Raw genomic sequence first — 21,677 nt, 5'->3', positions numbered from 1 at the left:
GGTTGCCGTCGCCCATGGACTTCAGCAATGCCAGGGGCAGAGCCAAGCCACTGCCTAACCAGGGGCAGAGCCAGTCACTGCCTAATAGGAAGAAAGTGCTACTAAAGCTTGAATCAGTGTAAAATCGTGGGTGCTAATGTCAAGAACGACTGCAAGGACGCAATCTTATCCACTCGACTCCTAAACGCTGATGTGGTTTTCAGGAAGATAAATTAACTGGATCGGCAATAATTGCTAGTCAAAAAAATTTGTAGCAGTTATGGAGAGTCTTCCATTTTTCTATGGAGGGTAGAAGTAAGGAGCACCATCTTGTTTATGGGACAATTTGAAAAAGTGTCTACCTGTAAACGGCAAGTTATTGTTGGAAGACCCATTAAATCCAATTTAAAAACAAGATTTTAAACGGTCAGGAGAGACAACTTAGATGACAACACTCTTTTGGAAATTCCTCGTAGTTTCAGATGCACATGTACTATGTGACTTCTGTTAGTATTTTTACTATTATTCATATTATGTTTCTTGGCCCACCGTCGACTTAAGGATTTCAATCTTTTCACATTAGTAGCTGTTTGTTTCATGTTGCAGATTCTACAGCTCACTGGGCGCTTGTTACCGGTAACGTCCACGTCATTTCAGATCCTCCCAATTCACTAACGGTGCTTTTAGGTACCTGAAACACCGGTCATTGTTCTCGTCGAACTCGTCGCTTGCGACGAAGGGCTCGACGAGTAAATTAACTCACAGACAGCCCACTGAGTTTCTCGCCGGATCTTCTCAGTGTGTGGCGTTTCCGATCCGGTGGTAAATTCTGCGTAGCACTGCTCTTGCTAACTACTTGCTAGCAACACTACCGGTTTGAGCCCCGTAAGCTCACCTACAAGCTTGGCGAATCTAGAATAACCCATAGATTATACACTTAATATACGAATAACCCCTCGAGGTTACTAGAATAGGTAGAAAAAAAAGAACACATTGAGATCATGCTTTTTTTTCTTTTTTTTTGCTCCTGAACGGTTTGTGCATTAGCCAATGTCAAGTAATAAGTTTTTTTTTCGCAGTTACAGTTACGCATATTTACAGTTTATGAATAATAAAAAACGATGGAAACTGTTCGTATTGACCATTATTAATATCAGTGTAAGTATGAATTAAATTAGTAGCGTGGGATGGTATAGATAAATTAGATTGAGAAAGTAATTTGATTAATGTAGTAATTAACTCTGCAAATGATAATATGAAGTGAAATGAAAAGAAGTTGATTAATATTATGAAACATGGCATGAAGCGAAATGAGATGAGATATATGGGATGAAATATAATCTCAGTAAAATGGTGTGGACCTTTTGCGAGGATCCCGAGAAGTTATAATACATCCAGCGGCTTTGTTTCATTTTCCCACATTTGTGCACTTTCACAGATACTGAACAGTTAATAAAACACCGTTATTACACACCTAAAGAAACACTAAATAAACAAAATAACAACAAATCGCACAACTTCACTCCTCGCGTTCCCGCCAAAAAGTCAAGTACACTTAAAAAACACTTTGCATAGATAACACACTTAACAGAGAAAAACTTTATTTTCCTACGGCAGTCAAGAGTCGGGTAAAAACCATCAAATCGTAACAATATTACCTACAAAAGTAGGTACATAATCTTAAGCTGTACACGAATATAATTAAACGAAAAACGTATTACGTATCAGTAAAATCAGTAAACATAACCTATAAACATACTATATTAAAATAATATCATTAATCGAAATGAACACGAAATCTACGGACAAAACAGCTATGTGAGAATTTTGCACAGTATTAAATTAATACAGTGTTATTTAATTACATACTTCTGACCTTATTTTATAACTTTATAGTTTAGCAGGTGCATTGTTAAATTTTAAATTTAACCTATTGTTACAGAACTCTAAAATTATCATTCACGTCCAATGATAATGCTTCTCTTGTCTACGATGTACTAAATGTTGACAAGGAATTAAAAGGAAGTGGTGTACATAGAGAATTTCAATTAAAGTCTAATGTTCTCTACATGTTAGTATTGAAATATTGCATGAATATCGAATACCTATATTTGTATCTGTCATAATCACAATTTTGATTAAAATTTAATAATAGTCATATTATTAATTTATAATATTACTGAACAAATTATAGAAAATACAAGTTACTTTAAAAAAATATTTCACCAAGTATGTCACTTGTGACTTACCATTGTCCTTGTATTGTTTGCCTTTAAATTAAGCTACAACAGACAAAATATTACCCTCACATAAAACTTTTCTTTTTTCAGAGAATTTAAAAGCTTAGATTTAAAACGCCTAAGAGTAGCTGTGAATGCGATCCTAAAAAATATACTTCTTATCACAAAAACTGTGGAAAACTTTGCAACAAAATAACCAGCAATGCCTGAACACACACCAGCACCGACACCATCAAGATCTTTATATGGCTTCTTTCTGTACTTATTTAGCAAAACAACCCTAACAATGTTTTGTATTTGGGCTTTTACACCAGATAGTTTTCTACATTATTTTAACATTTGTTACTATCCACAAAAATACTGGTCAACAGCACTACCAATACAATTTCTGGTAGCATTAACTGTATTTGCTTTTCTGATTTATCCAAGTATTAACATGATACTTACTCCACATATTGATAGTCCAAACACTTTTCAAGATAAGTTTTCTGATTTTACAGGTAAAGCAAATGATAAAACTTTTTCCTCAAATGGTTGTATTTGTCAGGATAGTAATAATTGTGAATATAAAAGTTATGTTGATTCTAAAGAAAATGCTGTGCCCCATTTAATAGATATAGATATAAAAAGTGTTTGTAAAAAGCTATATTATGTAAAGAAATAAATAAGACTGAATTTTATTAGTCTTTCTAGCATTCGACATGTTTTTGCTAACTATAATATCAAAACCTTTGATGATTTTGAATCTAAATGTGTTGTTTGCATATTTTATTTAAAGAAAGTGATGATGCCCATTACGTGTGTTATTACTGATTTTAACACTATGGATGTGCAAACCAAAACTGGCCACCTTAATAGATATAAAGAAAGAGTTTCCAGAAATTAAAAATACTAAATTAACTGAATTTCGCTTAAGATTCTATGTGATTTTATCCTTTCGAAGCTGCCCGAGCGCCTCCAAAGGAGGTGTAACAACTCAGAGCAACTTCTTCGCGAATGAATTTACCACCGGATTGGAATCTCGACTCGCTGAAAAGAACCGGCGAGAAACCCAGCGGGCTGATGCACGGGTTAGGTTGCACGTCGAACTCTTTAGGGTTACCGGGGTCCGTAAGCCTGCTCCTAGCGTTAGAGCTGAAGGCATAATGCAAGAGTTATTGGATCTGATGGATCTGTTAGGACGTGTCTAAGGCGTCGACGGTGACTGGCTCCTGTGTAATCAGGATTCGGCCAATGTGTGTTCAAATAGCACAGATACCTACATAATTAATACATTTCCAAATGAAGTATTATTAATTTAATGTGTGTGTTGTGTTCTTGGTAACTTTGGCCATATTGCTCGGCGGCCATCAGACAACCTTGAAAAATTGGCTGTGGTGGGCAAGGTAGAAGGTAGGTAGGCCGGCCGCCAAACCGTTGGTCACAAGTGACTTCATTCACGTTGTATGTCTATAGGACAGTATGTGTCAATTTCACGAAAATTGTACTCTCATAAAGTGATGAGACTATGGCGATGCTCAAATCTCGAAGGCAGATATCAATCTTTCTAACGAAACACGACATTGACTTATTAATATGTTCACGAATGTTATGAAGAATTGAGTTTTTGTTGGATGGTTACGTTTGAAGGGATTGGGTTCTGTAGGTGATGAGGGGCTATTTAAAAACACAACTGCTTCATTATAATTATATTGCAGATTACTTGAACACTTTTAAACCATTATACAATTATTATCTTTATATTTTTTAATAAAACTATTACATGTTTGTCTTGCCGTGTCTAGATGAGAAGTTACTGACATTTTCTTACGAGAATACAATGATCTGTTTTTTAAAACATTTAAAATAATTCCAATATTCGAAATCTAATCAAGTGTCAAGTGTTGCCTGCCATTACATTTAATATACAAACTCCAACACACCCCCTCAACACTTGCACACATTATTCTCCGTCTATAATTTAATACCAAAAAAGAATAACGCTAACCTGACCTTCATAAATTAATTCTTTCCATACATACCTAAAAAACCTCACAACCACTTACATTCCGTTACTTCTACATAATCCCTCTCAATTCAACAACAACTATTCATTCAACCTTTCAAACTTAATACTATCTTTAATGTCGCTACCTTTAATCCTTTCTTACTTCTCCAACTCCAATTCGATCAAAAATGTACTTTCATTCAACCATACAACCATTCAACCTTAACTTCCCTCTTGACTCACTATATAAAACCTTAACTATAATAGTCTAACTCCTTCTCGACTTCGTACATAAACTCTTCAAGTTTTTAAAACTTTTAACGCCTTCTCAACCTCTTTAATAACCTTAAACGCCTTCTCAACCTCTTTAATAACCTTAAACGCCTTCTCAACCTCTTTAATAACCTTAAACGCCTTCTCAACCTCTTTAATAACCTTAAACGCCTTCTCAACCTCTTTAATAACCTTAAACGCCTTCTCAACCTCTTTAATAACCTTAAACGCCTTCTCAACCTCTTTACTTTAATAACCTTAAACGCCTTCTCAACCTCTTTACTTTAATAACCTTAAACGCCTTCTCAACCTCTTTACTTTAATAACCTTAAACGCCTTCTCGACCTCTAACCTTAAACTCCTTCTCGACCTCTAACCTTAAACTCCTTCTCGACCTCTAACCTTTAACTCCTTCTCGACCTCTAACCTTTAACTCCTTCTCGACCTCTAACCTTTAACTCCTTCTCGACCTCTAACCTTTAACTCCTTCTCGACCTCTAACCTTTAACTCCTTCTCGACCTCTAACCTTTAACTCCTTCTCGACCTCTAACCTTTAACTCCTTCTCGACCTCTAACCTTTAACTCCTTCTCGACCTCTAACCTTTAACTCCTTCTCGACTCTAACCTTTAACTCCTTCTCGACTCTAACCTTTAACTCCTTCTCGACTCTAACCCTTAACTCCTTCTTGACTCTATTACCTTTAAACTCCTACTCGACTCTATTACCTTTAAACTCCTACTCGACTCTATTACCTTTAAACTCCTACTCGACTCTATTACCTTTAAACTCCTACTCGACTCTATTACCTTTAAACTCCTACTCGACTCTATTACCTTTAAACTCCTACTCGACTCTTTTACCTTTAAACTCCTACTCGACTCTTTTACCTTTAAACTCCTACTCGACTCTTTTACCTTTAAACTCCTACTCGACTCTTTTACCTTTAAACTCCTACTCGACTCTTTTACCTTTAAACTCCTTTATCTCCTTCTCGACTTATTTAACGATAATCTCCCTCTCAACTTCTTTAACCTTAACAACTCCACTCACAAACCACATAACTCATAACAAATAACCTCGCACAACTTCAACAAACTCAACATTTCAATTCACATAACACATACAACCTTACATTATTCATACAACCTTCCATTATCTTTTATATTTTTCTCACTTCCTAAATTTTCCCACTTTTTGCACATATCCGTTCAATTATTTTAATATAACACAAAAACAAGAATTCCAAACTGCCATAAAAAAACAAAACAACAATAATACAAAACTATAAAAGAGACTCAAAAGGATATTAAAAAAACGACTAAATATTTTTGTATCAAATAATGCGTACTTTTTCCACGGCTAGACTATCTATTTTATTTATAGTATAATTAATAAACAATTATATTTTTATGATCACCCCCTTAATTGTTTGTGTGTTTTGAAAAAGAGCACCCTCTTAATTTTTGAATTATCCTTGTCTCTTTTCAGTTACATATATCTATTGTTGTATAATACAACATTTAAATTCCCAAAGAACTTATTAAACTAACCCATTTATCCCGAAACACAAGTTCACTTTTTTTAAAAATGAATACATTTAAAGTCTCAAAGTTTTCCATGACCAGATTTTCATTTCTTAATGTGCTATCATTTGTTCTATTTTCATTTGTTTCTCTATTATTATTTTTTTCTTTTAACAACATCTTCTCGAACTTTACGCCATTTCTACTTCATTACACTCCATTACTATTAATTTCCTCTAATATCACCTTCTCGAACTCCACTAACTCTCCATTTCTTCCTATTTCACCTTCTCGAACTTCATTACCTCCATTACTATTATCTGCTCTAAAATCATCTTCTTGAACTCCATTAACTCCATATCTTCCTGTAGCACCTTCTCGAACTTCGTCGACTTCGTCTTTACGATTATCTTTGTTACTTATGTTAGTGTTCTCCCTTCTATTACCTTATCTCATGCTCTTATAATAATTTTCTGTTTGGTCTTTAAGCCAAATTTTATAACATTTTCTGTTTTTTGAATGGTTTTATTTTCATTAAATTCATTACATATTGGTTGCTAAGAATTTTTTTTACAAACAGTTTCGTTTCCATGGTGATGTTGTAGGCGTAGGTGATGTTTTAATCAGCAAACTATAATAAATATTACCTTATAAATTCTGGTCTGGGCCCATAACCTGTTGGATGGTTACATTTGAAGGGGATTGGGTTCTTTAGGTTGATGAGGGGCTATTTAAAAAACACAACTGCTTCATTATAATTATATTGCAGATTGCTCGAACACTTTTACACCATTATACAATTTTTATCTTTATATTTTTTTATAAAACTATTACATGTTTTTCATGCCGTGTCTAGATGAGAAGTTACTGACATTTTCTTACGAGAATACAATGATCTGTTTTTTAAAACATTTAAAATAATTCCAATATTCGAAATCTAATCAAGTGTCAAGTGTTGCCTGCCATTACATTTAATATACAAACTCCAACAGTTTTATTACACGATATATGCTGTGTAATAAAACAAAATCGTGTAAGAAATCAAACACAGTACCTAAGTGTTGAGTGAAGTCTTGAAACTGCACGGGTAGGTGCCACCCTACTATATCTACCGTGAAGCAGTCATATGTTCCGGCTTAAAATATTGGAGAGCAATAGTACCTACAGGACACTCGACGCTCCATCTGTAAACTCCAAAGGTTACCACTTTTAACCAAGAGCGACCTGCGCTTGTCTGCCGAACTACAGCTATAAAAAGGATTCCGTAGAATGACTTTCCCACGTCATTTCGGATCCTCCCGATCCACTAACGGTGCTTTTAGGTACCTCAAGCACCGGTCATCGTTCTCGTCGAACCCGTCGCTTGCGACGAAGGGCTCAACGAGTAAATTAACCCTCAGACACAGCCCACTGAGTTTCTCGCCGGATCTTCTCAGTGGGTCGCGTTTCCGATCCGGTGGTAGATTCTGCGAAGCACGGCTCTTGCTAGGGTTCGTGTTAGCAACGTCATCAGGTTTGAGCCCCGTGAGCTCACCTACTAGTTAAGGCGACGCTGATATAGCCTCTCAAGGCTATCAGCTTAGGTAGGAAAAAAAAAACTTTCAACATACCTACCTAATTTATTATGCGAGACTGTTGAAATTTCGGTTGGTATTGATGTTTACAGTGAAATCTTTTCTGTTGTTTTTTATTGCTTCAGAATAAATCACGACGCTCGTTTAATGTAAACAAAGTTTATTTTCTTAACGTCCATGTCCATTATGACAGTTGCATTCTTATCTTTTTTGGTATTCTGTGGGTACCTCCATTTATTTATGAAGTAACCAATGCGAGAGTAAATAACAACAGGCAGGTAATACAAGAAGTCAACAACAACACCACTTCTTTATGGGAAATTGTAAATCCAATCAGAAAAGAGAAAGCTTGACACCTTAACCAGGTTAATTTATTCTGTAGGTAATTGAAGTATTATATTTATCTAAATTATGCTCTAGACCTTTACTCAAATAATGCAGGGTATAGGTAACAGGGCGGCATTTTTCACAATGTCCCAGAATGGCAAATATAATAAGTATGGCCCAGTGTATAATTCTATTGTTGCCAATAAGCCTATAGGTTATTGTGACAATTGGGCGGTCTGCGCGTTTAGAAGTGTTGGTTGATACCACAATTCCTCAGGACGAGAATCTTGTACCTACAGGCAGAAAAGCATAAATTATTAAAATATTTACTATATAAATATATAATAATATAATTTATAATACTATGGGTCTGCAATCTCACTTTGTGTGTCTCTGTGTTTCTCACTTTGGAGCGCTAACCAGTAGTGGCTTGTATCATAGACACGCCACGAGAGGCTATGTATTTTGCGTACTATTTAAAAAGAATTTAACACATTTTTTTTACTTTCTACAAAAAAATAAATAGCTTAGGCGAGTGGACGAGCTCACTGTCCACCTGGTTTTAAGTGGTTACCGGAGTCCTTAGACATCTAAATACAACGTAAATGCCGCCACTCACCTTGAGATATAAGCTGTAAGGTCTCAGTTTTTAAAGTACAACGGCTGACCCACCCTTCAAACCTAAACGCATTACTGCTTCACGGTAGAAATAGGCACGGTGGTATAACCTACCCGCGTGGGCTCACAAGACGTCCTACCACCAATTAATTAATTTGATTTTATAAGTACAAGAAAGAAATTAAGATTGGGATAAGATTAACATTTGGGATTATGCGCAGAAAAATATCGGATAGTGTCGCGTGGCATGCCTTGGTAGAGGCCTATGACTATTTATTTTAAACTAAAAATAGAAGTTACTGTGATGAGAGGCCCACTTCGATAAAGCGGCACGACATGAGAACCCTCTCATCGTGGCCGCCGGTAACTACATTCCAGATCCTACGGAAAGAATGGAAGGCAGTCGACGTCGCCCAAAACACTTCATTTCGGATCCTCCCGATCCACTAACGGTGCTTTTAGGTTTTTTTTTTTTTTTTTTCGGGCTGAGGGCCGAACCTCCTACGAGGTCCCCGCGCCTAGGGGGCGCGCGGGGTAAGTGAGACTCAACGATCTGCAGGTGTTGAGAGCAGACCGCGGGCCCAAGGAATTTAGGGCCCACCCACTAAACGACTCCCCTGCACTCTTACACCCGGTGTCCGATCTCCGTCCGGGGTCAAAAGCCGGTCAGAGTAGGGGGTTCCCGCGGTCAACACTACAACCAGACACGCGGCGCCACCCCGAGGACGCCCGACCGACGGGTCGTCGAGGCGATAGTCGACGACCAACGACGTCAGTCTCCGCGGTACGGCAGCCCTACCAGGCCGCCCGGGCGATGCCGCTGGTGTTCCGGGATACCCCGCTGGGCCAGAACCAGCCTGCCGGGTCGGAACGCGATACACCGCCGACTGGGTGTGCTTTTAGGTACCTCAAGCACCGGTCACCGTTCTCAGCCCTTCGTCGCAAGCGACGGGTTTGACGAGTAAATTAACCCTCAGACACAGCCCACTGAGTTTCTCGCCGGATCTTCTCAGTGGGTCGCGTTTCCGATCCGGTGGTAGATTCTGCGAAGCACGGCTCTTGCTAGGAAAAAAAAAAGATGAGAGGCCCTTTGACCATTCTCGTTTTGATTGTCAGAAAGATAACCTTAAGTATACGATCGAAAACAATTATGTCCAATCCATTTTCTATGTACTTAGTCTGGCCACAAATACTGTTACAATTAAAAATAAAGAAAATATTACATTTGAATTTGGAATCTGTCATTTGTATATGATTGCTCATTGAGTTTTCTCATTTTGGCACCAATACATTGTACAATATTTTGCGATATTAAAATGGAGTGGGGTGATAAAGAGAACCGAATCGCTGTGATTGCATTACACAAAGTAGGTATGGAGCCAGGTGAATGAAGTTAGCCCCTCAAAAAAATTTTTTTTTCATATTTTATACTTATTCTCTATTAATTCGTTTGTTCATCATTTGTTCATGATTGTTCACTGTTAATAATTGTTTGTTCTGCATTTATTTATTTAAAAAAAATATTTAAAAATATACCTACAAGTTAGCCCCTCTAATGCAATTTTTAATATTTTTTCATTCATAATGACTCGTAAATATTCATTTTCGATTGTTCTTATATAAAACATGTTTGTTCTCTTTCGAAATTACTCGTTTTTTGTTTAATTTACCTTTTTTTTTTCTTTATTTTTTTTTTTTTTTATAAAGAGGGTTTTCTCGATTTCGAGACGTCACCCTCAAAGTTAACACAAAAAATTTAAACGCGACGCTTTATACTTACGTCTACCAACTTATATAGCATTCTGGCTGCCCTCGACAAGGGGGAGGCCAAGATGCTGTTATAGACGCCTACATTCATTGCACATAAATCAAATTCTAACATAAAGCCACTGCGCTCCGCTTCACTCCGTACACACTCCATTATGTGGGTTGCATCCTCGACTACTCCACACTCGTCACAGTTCGGTGAATCGCATATTTTCATCAAAAATCCAAAGCTATTTAGAGGAATGTGTCCAGACCGAAGTTTGAAGGCAGTCACAATATGGTTTCGATGCATATCTACTCCTGTGAACCAAGGGAGACGAGAAAGGCTGGGCTGTATGGTTCTATACCATATACCTTTAGTTCGTGACCTCTCGTCAAAATATTCTTTCCAAATATCTATGCATTGTCTTCTAACTAAATAAATAATATCACTAAAATAAGGTAAACAATCAAGAAACAATCCGTCAGTGACGACTTCTTTCGCTAGACGATCAGCTACTTCATTTCCGTACAATCCAATGTGAGCCGGCCATTGCAACACTATATTCTTTTTCTGCATTTTACTAACGGTCTCCAGGATCCTGTAGGCTATCGGTGCGCCTCGAAAGATCGAGGTACATCGAGCCAAGTGTTGTAACGCACTCTTGGAGTCCGTCAGTATTACAAAATTACCGGATTCAAATGACGCGACATAAGACACTGCTTCTGCAATTGCTAAAAGTTCTACATACATTATAGATACTTTAGCCGTTAATTTAACTTTAATAGAACCTTGCGTCTGCGGGTCGAACACTGTCAAGCCCGACTCGTCCCCTTCCTGCGATCCATCAGTATAAATTGAATAATAGTTCGAATAATTTAAATTTAAATATTGATTGCATGTATCGTATTAAAATGTTATTTTACTAATGTTAGGAATATAATTTCGACTGTGTAAAAAAGTTATTATAATGTATACCTATATTATCTCTTGGAAGATAAATAATGAACATATTTACTTATTTGTTTATATTACCTATGTGAACTCCCTATCTTTTTATACCTTCATAACGATAAGTAGGAGGATGGAAAAAATGTATTTGGTCTAACTTAACGCCAATGCACATTATTTCATTTATTTATTTTTTAATTTTTTTAATTAAACTGTATACCAATTAATTGCTCCTTCAGGATTTATATTTGTTTTTTCTTCACGATTAAAACCGCGTAGAAAGTTTAGGCATTATAGTTGACGCATGCGCAGTACACATATTTTGCATACATTTATTCAACTAATAAAAATAGTAAATTAAACAAAAAACGAGTAATTTCGAAAGAGAACAAACATGTTTTATATAAGAACAATCGAAAATGAATATTTACGAGTCATTATGGATGAAAAAATATTAAAAATTGCATTAGAGGGGCTAACTTGTAGGTATATTTTTAAATATTTTTTTTAAATAAATAAATGCAGAACAAACAATTATTAACAGTGAACAATCATGAACAAATGATGAACAAACGAATTATAATAACCGGCAAACTTCTTGAGCATTTGTTGACGTAGTGGGGGTAAGTTTGCGCATGGTACACTCACGTGCAAAAACTTTACTTACTCGCGTCATAATGCTATTAAATTATTAAAATCAACATATGTATTTATTTATATATTTATTAGAACATCAACAAAACATATAGGTTAAAAATTGTAATAATTTAATCTTGGGGTAAAATAGATATTCCTTCTATTAAGTCAAAACTAGAGCTGTTGCCAGGTCTTGGTTCAGTTGAAGCGAAGCTGGTATTTGTAATTTTTTTTTCGTTATCATAATCTTGACCATCATCATCATCACTGTTTTTATCACCCGAGTCGCTATCATCGTGATGAGTCGACATAGGGCTCATCGGCGTAGTTTACAACTCGGTCGATTCGGTCTTCTTTTTTGTCTATAATTAATTATTTTTTGAAGATATTCGATTCGTAGTAATCGAATGTTACTTTTTTCATTTACCAGCTTCCGATTATTTTCTGTTCTTTTCTTCCATCTGAAGCATTCGTCGTAAGCTTCATTCCGAGCCATTAAAATTTATATCTTCTTTAAATTTTTCGAAGCCTTTCTACGGTACGGAGTTTCGCTGCTTGTTATGTAGTTATTATGATTACATCTTTTTATTACAGATTGAACGAAACTATCCATTCCGGTAACTTTCTTCTTCCCTGATCTTTTCTTACCCGGAGTCCGAAACACTGCGAGCAAGCCAGAGCCTTTAGCTTCGTTAATAATGCACCTAACAGTACTCACTGATGTTTTTGTTGCTTCCGAAGTCTGTTTTAATTTTTCCATATCATTCTTCCCCTGTTTAATAATGAAGCAATATACATCGTATACAAATTTTCTACCCTTTCTTTTAAGTACTACACCAGTTTGTCGCGGCATAGTGTATGTTTTATAAAAAATCAACAAACATTCAACAAATAGCAATGGCAACAAAGTCCACAAGCAATTATAACAAATAACTTAACGATTAATAGACTTTCCACTGTACGCAAGCGTACTTTTGGGAGCAAGCGGAATGAGGGCGCGGTGCGGGACGCAAGGCTCGACTGATCTACCAATAACGCGCTCGATACGATTTCCCCTGCCGTCGCGCCTCACCCTCACCACCAAAGTGATCTAAAATTCGGTTCTGCGCAGTCAAGGTCATTTGCTCAAGAAGTTTGCCGATTACTATAATAGAAAATAAGTATAAAATAGGAAAAAAAAATTTTTTTGAGGGGCTAACTTCATTCACCTTATGGAGCCAAATTCAATTTTTAATACTCTCCATACGCTTGGTATTAGTAAAATGATTGCGTACCAGGCTATTAAAAGGTGCAATGAGACCTCCTCTGTTTGTGACAGAAAAAGATCTGGCCGTCCACGTAGTGTTCGTACGAAAAAGGTGATTAAAGCAGTAAGGGAAAGAATTCGAAGAAATCCTGTCCGAAAGCAAAAGATTTTATCTCAGGAGATGAAGATAGCACCTAGAACCATGTCTCGTATTTTAAAAGATGACTTAGGACTTGCAGCCTATAAGAGACGTACTGGTCATTTCTTAACTGATAATTTAAAAGAGAATAGGGTGGTAAAATCGAAACAACTACTGAAGCGGTACGCAAAGGGAGGTCATAGAAAAATGTTGTTTACGGATGAGAAATTTTTTACAATTGAGCAACATTTTAACAAACAAAATGACCGTATTTATGCTCAAAGCTCTAAGGAAGCTTCCCAATTAGTCGACAGAGTGTAACGTGGGCACTATCCGACTTCAGTGATGGTTTGGTGGGGTATTAGCTATGAAGGAGTGACTGAGCCATACTTTTGTGAAAAAGGTATCAAAACATCGGCACAAGTTTATCAAGATACCATTCTTGAGAAGGTAGTGAAGCCCCTTAACAACACCATGTTCAATAATCAAGAATGGTCCTTCCAGCAAGACTCGGCGCCAGGTCATAAAGCTCGGCCTACGCAGTCTTGGTTGGAAACGAACGTTTCTGACTTCATCAGAGCTGAAGACTGGCCGTCGTTTAGTCCCGATCTTAATCCGCTGGATTATTATTTATGGTCAGTTTTAGAGTACAGCTTTCTGTAAACGCCATGATAATTTGGAGTCCCTAAAACAATCCGTACGATTGGCAGTGAAAAATTTTCCCATGGAAAAAGTGCGTGCTTCTATTGATAACTGGCCTCAACGTTTAAAGGACTGTATTGCAGCCAATGGAGACCACTTCGAATAAGCTTTTTATACTTTAAATTGTTTTATATTTATGTATTAAACTAACACACTGTAAAAGTAGTAAATGTTATTTGCAATAGAATTTTTTTTTCCTTTGTCTCAGTATTTATGGCAAGACTAGGTATTTATTGGTCGATGCTTTTCTGCAATCTGCAAACGTGTTCCTAATTGTTCAAATTGTATACGTTTGTGTCCAAGAGACAAGTGTACTATTTTCAGATATACATATATAATCTGAATATATATAATTAGGTATATCTGAAACTTTATATGTTTTTCCTTCTACCTGTGCGAGACCTTGCTTCTTGCCAAATTTTATAGTTCGAGGTCAACGGGAAGGCTTACACAAAATGTATCTTTTTAGTAATGGTAAGTATTTTCTGTACAAAATTAAACATAGTGTCCTTGAATTAATGAGTAAGAAGTCGTCGTGTATTCCTATCCAGTGTTGTAACTGTCACTGTGACTGAAATGCATTAATTCAATGCAACGATGAACTCTTTTTGCCGTAGACGGTTTATGGCCCACTTGGTTGTAAGTGTTAATCCGAGACCATAAATATTGCTTAAGGTACCCTGCGCACAAGGCGGCTTGGCTGCGGCAACCGATATATTTGAACAGTCAGTTACCTATAGTAGCCAATCGACGCCCATTTATGATCCTTTCGTCGAGCGATTTGTACTTTATCTCGTAAAAAACGCAAAGAAAAGAAAAGACACTGAATTCATCCTCTTTTTCTAGAAGGACATTCAAAAGGCTTATTCTATAACTATTTTAAATATGTTCATACATACCCAGATCCGTTTTTTTAAATACACGAGATTGTACAAGCATGCTGTGTCATTACATTTGGCAAAATGAATATGCATTGGCTGCTACAGCAAGTGCGCGGGGACTGACAGCAGCCACATACGAGGGCTGCACTAAAAGTATCGGGAATGGAATATTTCCACTGTTCCTGTCATATTAAAATCTTTTTAATTGAAAACTCCTTGGTTTTAAAAATCGAATACCATTTATTTATTTAAAAAAAGATTCTCGGTCTTGTCACGAGGTTTTGTCAAACTTGTTTAGTCGTTGAGAAAATGGAATTGACTCGAGAAAATTCAAGAGCGATGATTTATTATGACTTTCGAAGTGGTTTAACACAAAAACAGTGTGTTGATCGGATGATTTCTGCATTTGGTGATGAAGCCCCATCCAAAACCACAATTTATCGCTGGTTTGCTGAGTTTCAACGTGGACGTGTCAAGCTCAGTGATGATCCCCGTCAAGGTCGGCCAAAAACTGCAGTCACCCAAGAAAACGTTGATGCTGTGCGTAAGCTGATTGAGAAAGATCGACATGTGACATACCGCGAAATTCAGGCAACTTTAGACATTGGCATGAGTCAAATACAAATAATCTTGCATGAACAATTAGGTGTAAAAAAGTTGTTTTCCCGATGGATACCGCATTCGCTCTGTGAAGAGCAAAAAGCGGCTCGCGTTACTTGGTGCGTCAGAACTCTCGAAAGATTCCATGCAGGATCCTCAAATGCTGTATACAACATTGTATCAGGTGACGAATCCTGGATATACGCGTACGAACCCAAAACAAAAAACCAGTCACGAGTTTGGGTGTTCGAAAATGAGTTAAAGCCAACAAAAATTGTTTGTTCACGGAGTGTTGCAAAAAAAATGGTGGCCACGTTTGTCTCCAAAACCGGCCATGTTACGACTATTCCTCTTGAGGGACAAAGAACGGTTAATGCAGAATGGTATGCTAGCATTTGTTTGTCACAGGTCGTTTCTGAACTCCGTAAAGAGAACTGCAACCGCCGCATCATCCTCCATCACGACAATGCGAGTTCTCACACCGCGCACAGAACAAAAGAGTTTTTAGAGCAAGAAAACGTAGAATTATTAGACCATCCGCCGTACAGCCTCGACCTAAGCCCTAGTGATTTCTATACTTTCCCTAAAATAAAGAATAAATTGCGTGGACAGAGATTTTCATCACCTGAAGAAGCTGTGGACGCCTACAAAACGGCCATTTTGGAGACCCCAACTTCCGAATGGAATGGTTGCTTCAATGATTGGTTCCATCAATGTGTCAAATTTCGCGGAGAATACTTCGAAAAGCAATAAATACATTTTTAAATAGTAATGTTGTGTCACTTCGTTAATTCCCGAAATTTTCAGTGCCGCCTAGGTACATTCGCCAACACTCGCTCTGGCTGCCGTGCAACAGGCGCGTTGTATTGGCTGCCGCAGCTAAGAGTTCCGGGCTGCCTAGTGCGCGGGGAGTCTAAAATTACACACAGAGCGTAGGTTCGTATAACTACTGTATTTCAAAGTTCCACTGGTGAATTAAAATTTATGTATAGTTAAAAAGTTAAGCAAAATATTCAGAAAATACTGTGGTATTTTCTCGCAAACTTATTATTATTTTGTACAATTTTTATATTAATATTAAGTTCTACAAAATAAGTAGACTTCTAAATCCTGCTAACTGTTGAGATAAAATTTTAATACTTCTTAAAGGTATGTACATACCGTATTTTAGATTTAAGGTTGTCTCACGCATGTTAACAATATTATTTTTCAATGTTTGTATTTCTACTAATGAATTTGTTTTTTGTTATTTTGTGACACTATCGTTAAACAGATAATTTAGAACGGGTATAAGCCGCACGACTGAATTACGGCAGAAATGGTGCAATTTCCCAACATGCCCGTACAAAGCAAGCTTCTTCTTTCTTTCCTACTATCCTACTGGCAGTAGGACCTCTTGTGATTACTGGTGGTAGGACCTCTTGTGATTACTGGTAGTAGGATCTCTTGTGATTACTGGTAGTAGGACCTCTTGTGATTACTGGTGGTAGGACCTCTTGTGATTACTGGTGGTAGGACCTCTTGTGATTACTGGTGGTAGGACCTCTTGTGATTACTGGTGGTAGGACCTCTTCTGATTACTGGTGGTAGGACCTCTTGTGATTACTGGTGGTAGGACCTCTTGTGATTACTGATGGTAGGACCTCTTGTGATTACTGGTGGTAGGACTTCTTGTGTTACTGGTGGTAGGACGTCTTGTGGTTACTGGTGGTAGGACTTCTTGTGAGTTCGCGCGGGTAGGTATCACCACCCTGCCTATTTCTGCTGATAAGCAGTAATGCGTTTCGTTTTGAAGGGTGCGGCAGCCGTTGTAACTATAATTGAGACCTTAGAACTTATATCTCAAGATGGGTGGCGCATTTACGTTGTAGATGTCTATGGGTTTCGGTAACCACTTAACACCAGGTGGGCTGTGAGCTCGTCCATCCATCTACGCAATAAAACAAGAAAACCTCGACTGGGGTTGGATAGGTGGGTAGAGCACATAGCAAACAACACCACTAATTAATTCGGGTAATTTCGGGTAATATTGAAATATTTTTAAGAGTTAGAATAAACAAGTGAAGCTAATATAAAGCGTGTAAAAAGGAGGAATGCGACGAGAAACTTTTCTTCGCCTCAGATACTTTGTAGCAACAGGCAGATAATAATTTCTTTAAAAAAAGCACCTACTGTGGTTTATTCTCTGAATTAATTTATTAAGATCGGAAATATGCTCCAAACTTTTATTTCAAACTAAAGTAAGCTGTTTTGGGTGGTATAAATACGTTAGTTTAAATTTATAGTTTATACTTGACTCTCAAGTAGTACTCATTGAAACCATAATATAATGGAGCTCAATGTTAATATATTTGTAAGGATAAAACAACACTTCCCATGATTAGTACAAAATAAAATTAAATATTATGTTAGTTTTTTACATAGGTAAAATTTATTTAAAAGTACAGAACATTTGAAGAGGACTACACACTGATTTGAGATAAAATATTTAATATTGAACTTGAAAATTATGTAAGCCACTTTAGTATTCACAATTTGAACATATTGCATCATTAGGTTTATTTGTTTGGCAGACCAAAAGAGATTTTCCAACAGTGCACATGTATGAAACCACATTATTTGTAAGTGAAATTTGGAAAAAGAAGCTGTAAGAAAATCTGCGATTAGACTAGCCACTACACCTTATATGCCGAAACATTATGGCTAATAATCTTTTATATGTGATGTTCCAGCATACAAGTTCAGCTGCATGCAGGCAACGAGGGGCCAGCATACACCCAATATAAATTAAATTTAAGTAGTAATAGTTTATAGGTAATAATTTTAATATATTTTGTACAATTAAATACAATTAAGTACAACTTGTAGCAAAGATATTTAAGAGAGTAATATTTATTCAAAGTGTTAAAGCTGCAATTACGTGTGTGTACGCACAAGGCATATTTACACAGCACACACGTATGGCAACAACACACAATGTGCTGCACACTATAGTACATAATTATAGTATTACTTAATAGAATATAAAGACACGCCCAAGCTGAAAACACTTCCACTTTTATGATTTCAATGCATGATTAGCCAATGAACATGCTTGTACCTCTCTAGCAGACTGCTATTAAATAATACATTGATCATTGCTTAATATCACAGCTAATTATGCTTTGAAAATTTTAGACATGTCTAATTTTCACTAAAGTAGATAACAATGTAGAGTATAAGTAGACAATCTGAATTAATTTACATTACAATATCATGTCTTTTCATATGAAAATTTAAAATTACATTACCAAAAAAATTAAACAGTGCAGCGCAATATTTAAATAAAAGTGCATACCTTAATATTTAATTGACTAAATAAATTTGTTGCCTGCAGATCTGACATATTTAAATATCGAGAGGTAATATCTTATGAGAAGTTTTAATTTCAACTATTGAAAAAAAGTTAAATCCAAATTTAAAAATATTTTTGTATTTATTATTAAGACAATTCCCTTCAAATCCACCTAGTTATTATAATGTGAAATATCATTCCAAAAGCTGAGTCTTCTTCACATATTTCACCATGCCACTGTAAATGTGGAATAAAAGTGAGGATCGAAGAGAAATAAAAGGTAGCACTTCACGAATGAGCATTGCTGTTCACATGCGGTTTCTTTTCTTGGGTATCAGGAGTGCGTTGACCATCCCGCCTTGGTGGCATGCGCTCATTGATGGCATCTAACCCCTTGGCTTCAGCAAAAGAGGTTATCTTATGGTTAGGTGAGAAACCTTGCAAAGCATTTTTTAAAGATGTCTTGCCACCAGAAAGTGCTCCCAGGGGTAAAGCACCAGTAGGAGTTAAGCCCTTCAATTGCAAAACAGATTCACTTTCCTCACGAAGAACAGAGAATACATGAGCCATCTTTCCAATTGCACGGATTTTATTGCGAATGACTTCTTTTCTGAGATTAGCTTCCTCCAATGCATCATCTCCTTCTGACATCAATTCATCATCAGAACAAATGTTCAGAACATTGACCAGCATCTCTGTAACTTTTTCACCTACAAATGGAAGAGACCAAGTAAAAACATCCATGAAGTTGGGTAGCCAATATGGATGTGGAGAACAGTTGAATTGGCGTATGTTCATCACATTGTTTTCATATTTTAATACAGCAGCCTTATTGTTATAGACATCCAAATAGTTTGGTGCTGAGAAGATAGTTATCAGACTGGGAAAGCCAGTTGTTTGGCTTTTACGATACATTCGGTAGCCAGCATCTTGAGCTTCATGAGCACGGATGATAGAAAGTAAATTGTTTCTTTGGAGAAAATCACAGCAGGCTGCATAGCTATAGAAATATGAGCAACCCCTAACGGAGTTATGCGAGAAATGTTCTGCATTTTTTTCATTGCCAAAATCTTCAAGAGGATCAGACCACAGCAGGTCACACATGGCTCCAAATGCAGGTGGCTCTTTGAATCTATCTAGTTTACGGATATCATCTAAGCTGTTGATTTCAGGAGAAAGACCTCCATGAACGCAGAGGAACTGTTGGTTCATAAGAGCAGCCAGGGGCAAGCAATCGAATGCGTCCATGCACGCATCATACACCTTCTCTGAATATTTGATTTTACATTCTTGTTTGAAAGTGAAATATTCTGTCAAGTGTCTGCATTCGTGGTTGCCGCGTAATAGGAATAATGTCTTCGGATAGCATAATTTTAAAGCCCAAAGATAGAGAACACATTCTATACTGAAATAACCTCGGTCGACATAATCACCTAAGAATAAATACTTAGTACAAGAGGGAGAACCTCCAACCTCGAACAATTTCATCAAATCATAAAATTGCCCATGGACGTCTCCACACACAGTCACCGGTGAATCGATCTCGATCATAGTTTTTTCTGATCGTAATAAGGTGGCACCATCTTGAATAATCCGTAAGGCCGCATTTTCTTCGATCCGACCTTCTAGGATAAAATGTTGCTTCAATACATCTGGTAGTGGCTTTCCAGTTTTTTCATCGAACACTTCCGATACTGTGAGCTTGTGGCTGGGAGGGAAAGCGACACTTTGAATCATACGCTGCGTAGTCGACACTTTATCATTGCTCCCGGACATATTTGTCACATAAAAAACACTAGGTCTAATCCATACACGCCACTATTTTCAAAATGGCAGAATAGATATAATACTAAAACAGAATCCCGATTTCACGACAGAGCAACTACTGCGCACTGGAAAACAATGCGCAAACATCTGGCGAGTGGTCAATAAAATAAACAGGGATATCGAGCGCGTTTTATTACTTTTGAAAATATCATTTTATAGTAACACTGGAAATTTAATGATTCTGTTGCCAGATAGTGAAATTCATAATAATTATAACAAAAATTTTAGACTCTAACGCCTAAAATGGCCCATTATCATATTTCGGAAGAAAAATTTAAAATTAATTTATTGTAAAACGCAAGAAAAAGACATATCAGAATAAAGTAATACAGTTGAACTCCAAAATAATAAAAAAAATGTTTTTAAAGCTAGGAAAATTAATGTAGAATTGAAAATGTTTTGCGTTTTCTCGTTTGTTAGGTCCTTACAAAATTGGGTGTGAACGAGTGTGTCTATTACAGCACGGCGGCAAATTTAAATCCCCGTCCCAATGAGAATATATATTATTTATTTAGTGTATTACCATAATTTTAAATTTATGAATTTATTCATTTTTATATACATATTAACACACATAAAAAAAGATAGTAAAGATATTCGTAATTATTACATAGTAAGGTTTTCCATTCAAACACATAGCTATTCTATGTACCTATTCATAGAATTTTCGACTAAATGTAATACAACGAACCAAAACACTTCACTTTTCATAAACTGAAATTCACTACGAGTTTAAAGTAATATACATTGCACTATTACAACTGAACCCTCTTCTTCTCATATCTTAAGATAGGTGGCGGCATTCACATTGTGATTTCTAACTGTTCCGGTAACCACTGAAAATTAAGTAAGCCGCGAGCTTGTCAGTTTAAATAAATAATCCTATAACGATGACGTAATTGGATAGTAGCGTCAATGCCGTTTTAGGTTGAGTAGACCAGAATCAGCTTGTTTGGTCACCGCGTGGCCTCGCCATCTGAAGACACTCCATAACCATCACCCGATAAGGTACCACGAATCTGTCCATTTCTGCCGTGAAGCAGTAATGCATTTTGGTAAGGGACGAACCGCCTTTGTATTATAATAACTGA

At 36.7% G+C, this 21,677-nt stretch overlaps 1 protein-coding gene and 2 long non-coding RNA genes across 4 annotated transcripts; 1 reads left to right on the top strand and 2 right to left on the bottom strand.

Moving 5' to 3' along the window:
* The first annotated feature begins 1,499 nt into the window (after positions 1-1,499).
* On the top strand, positions 1,500-2,916 carry LOC101738038 (uncharacterized). 2 transcript variants are annotated; one of them, XR_009974035.1, is made up of 3 exons: positions 1,500-1,645; positions 1,922-2,050; positions 2,310-2,916. It is a non-coding gene; the product is annotated as an uncharacterized LOC101738038 (long non-coding RNA). The 2 variants fall into 2 exon arrangements; XR_001139573.3 differs by having other exon boundaries at positions 1,505-1,797.
* A 976-nt stretch (positions 2,917-3,892) lies between these two features.
* On the bottom strand, positions 3,893-7,763 carry LOC134199516 (uncharacterized). The gene is made up of 2 exons (XR_009974036.1): positions 4,720-7,763; positions 3,893-4,539 (listed from the first exon to the last, which is right to left on the bottom strand). It is a non-coding gene; the product is annotated as an uncharacterized LOC134199516 (long non-coding RNA).
* Positions 7,764-17,752: 9,989 nt separating this feature from the next.
* Cna (calcineurin A) lies at positions 17,753-20,728 on the bottom strand. The gene is given in 1 exon segment (NM_001043560.1): positions 17,753-20,728. A coding segment is annotated over 1 exon segment (1,488 nt). The 5' UTR covers positions 20,536-20,728; the 3' UTR covers positions 17,753-19,047.
* Positions 20,729-21,677: the final 949 nt, after the last annotated feature.

The sequence above is a fragment of the Bombyx mori genome, chromosome 10 (assembly GCF_030269925.1).
Source record: "Bombyx mori chromosome 10, ASM3026992v2".
NCBI classification, from domain to species: Eukaryota; Metazoa; Arthropoda; class Insecta; order Lepidoptera; family Bombycidae; genus Bombyx; species Bombyx mori.
Note: the sequence above shows the minus strand (reverse complement) of the source record. Positions and strands in the feature narration are given on the sequence as shown.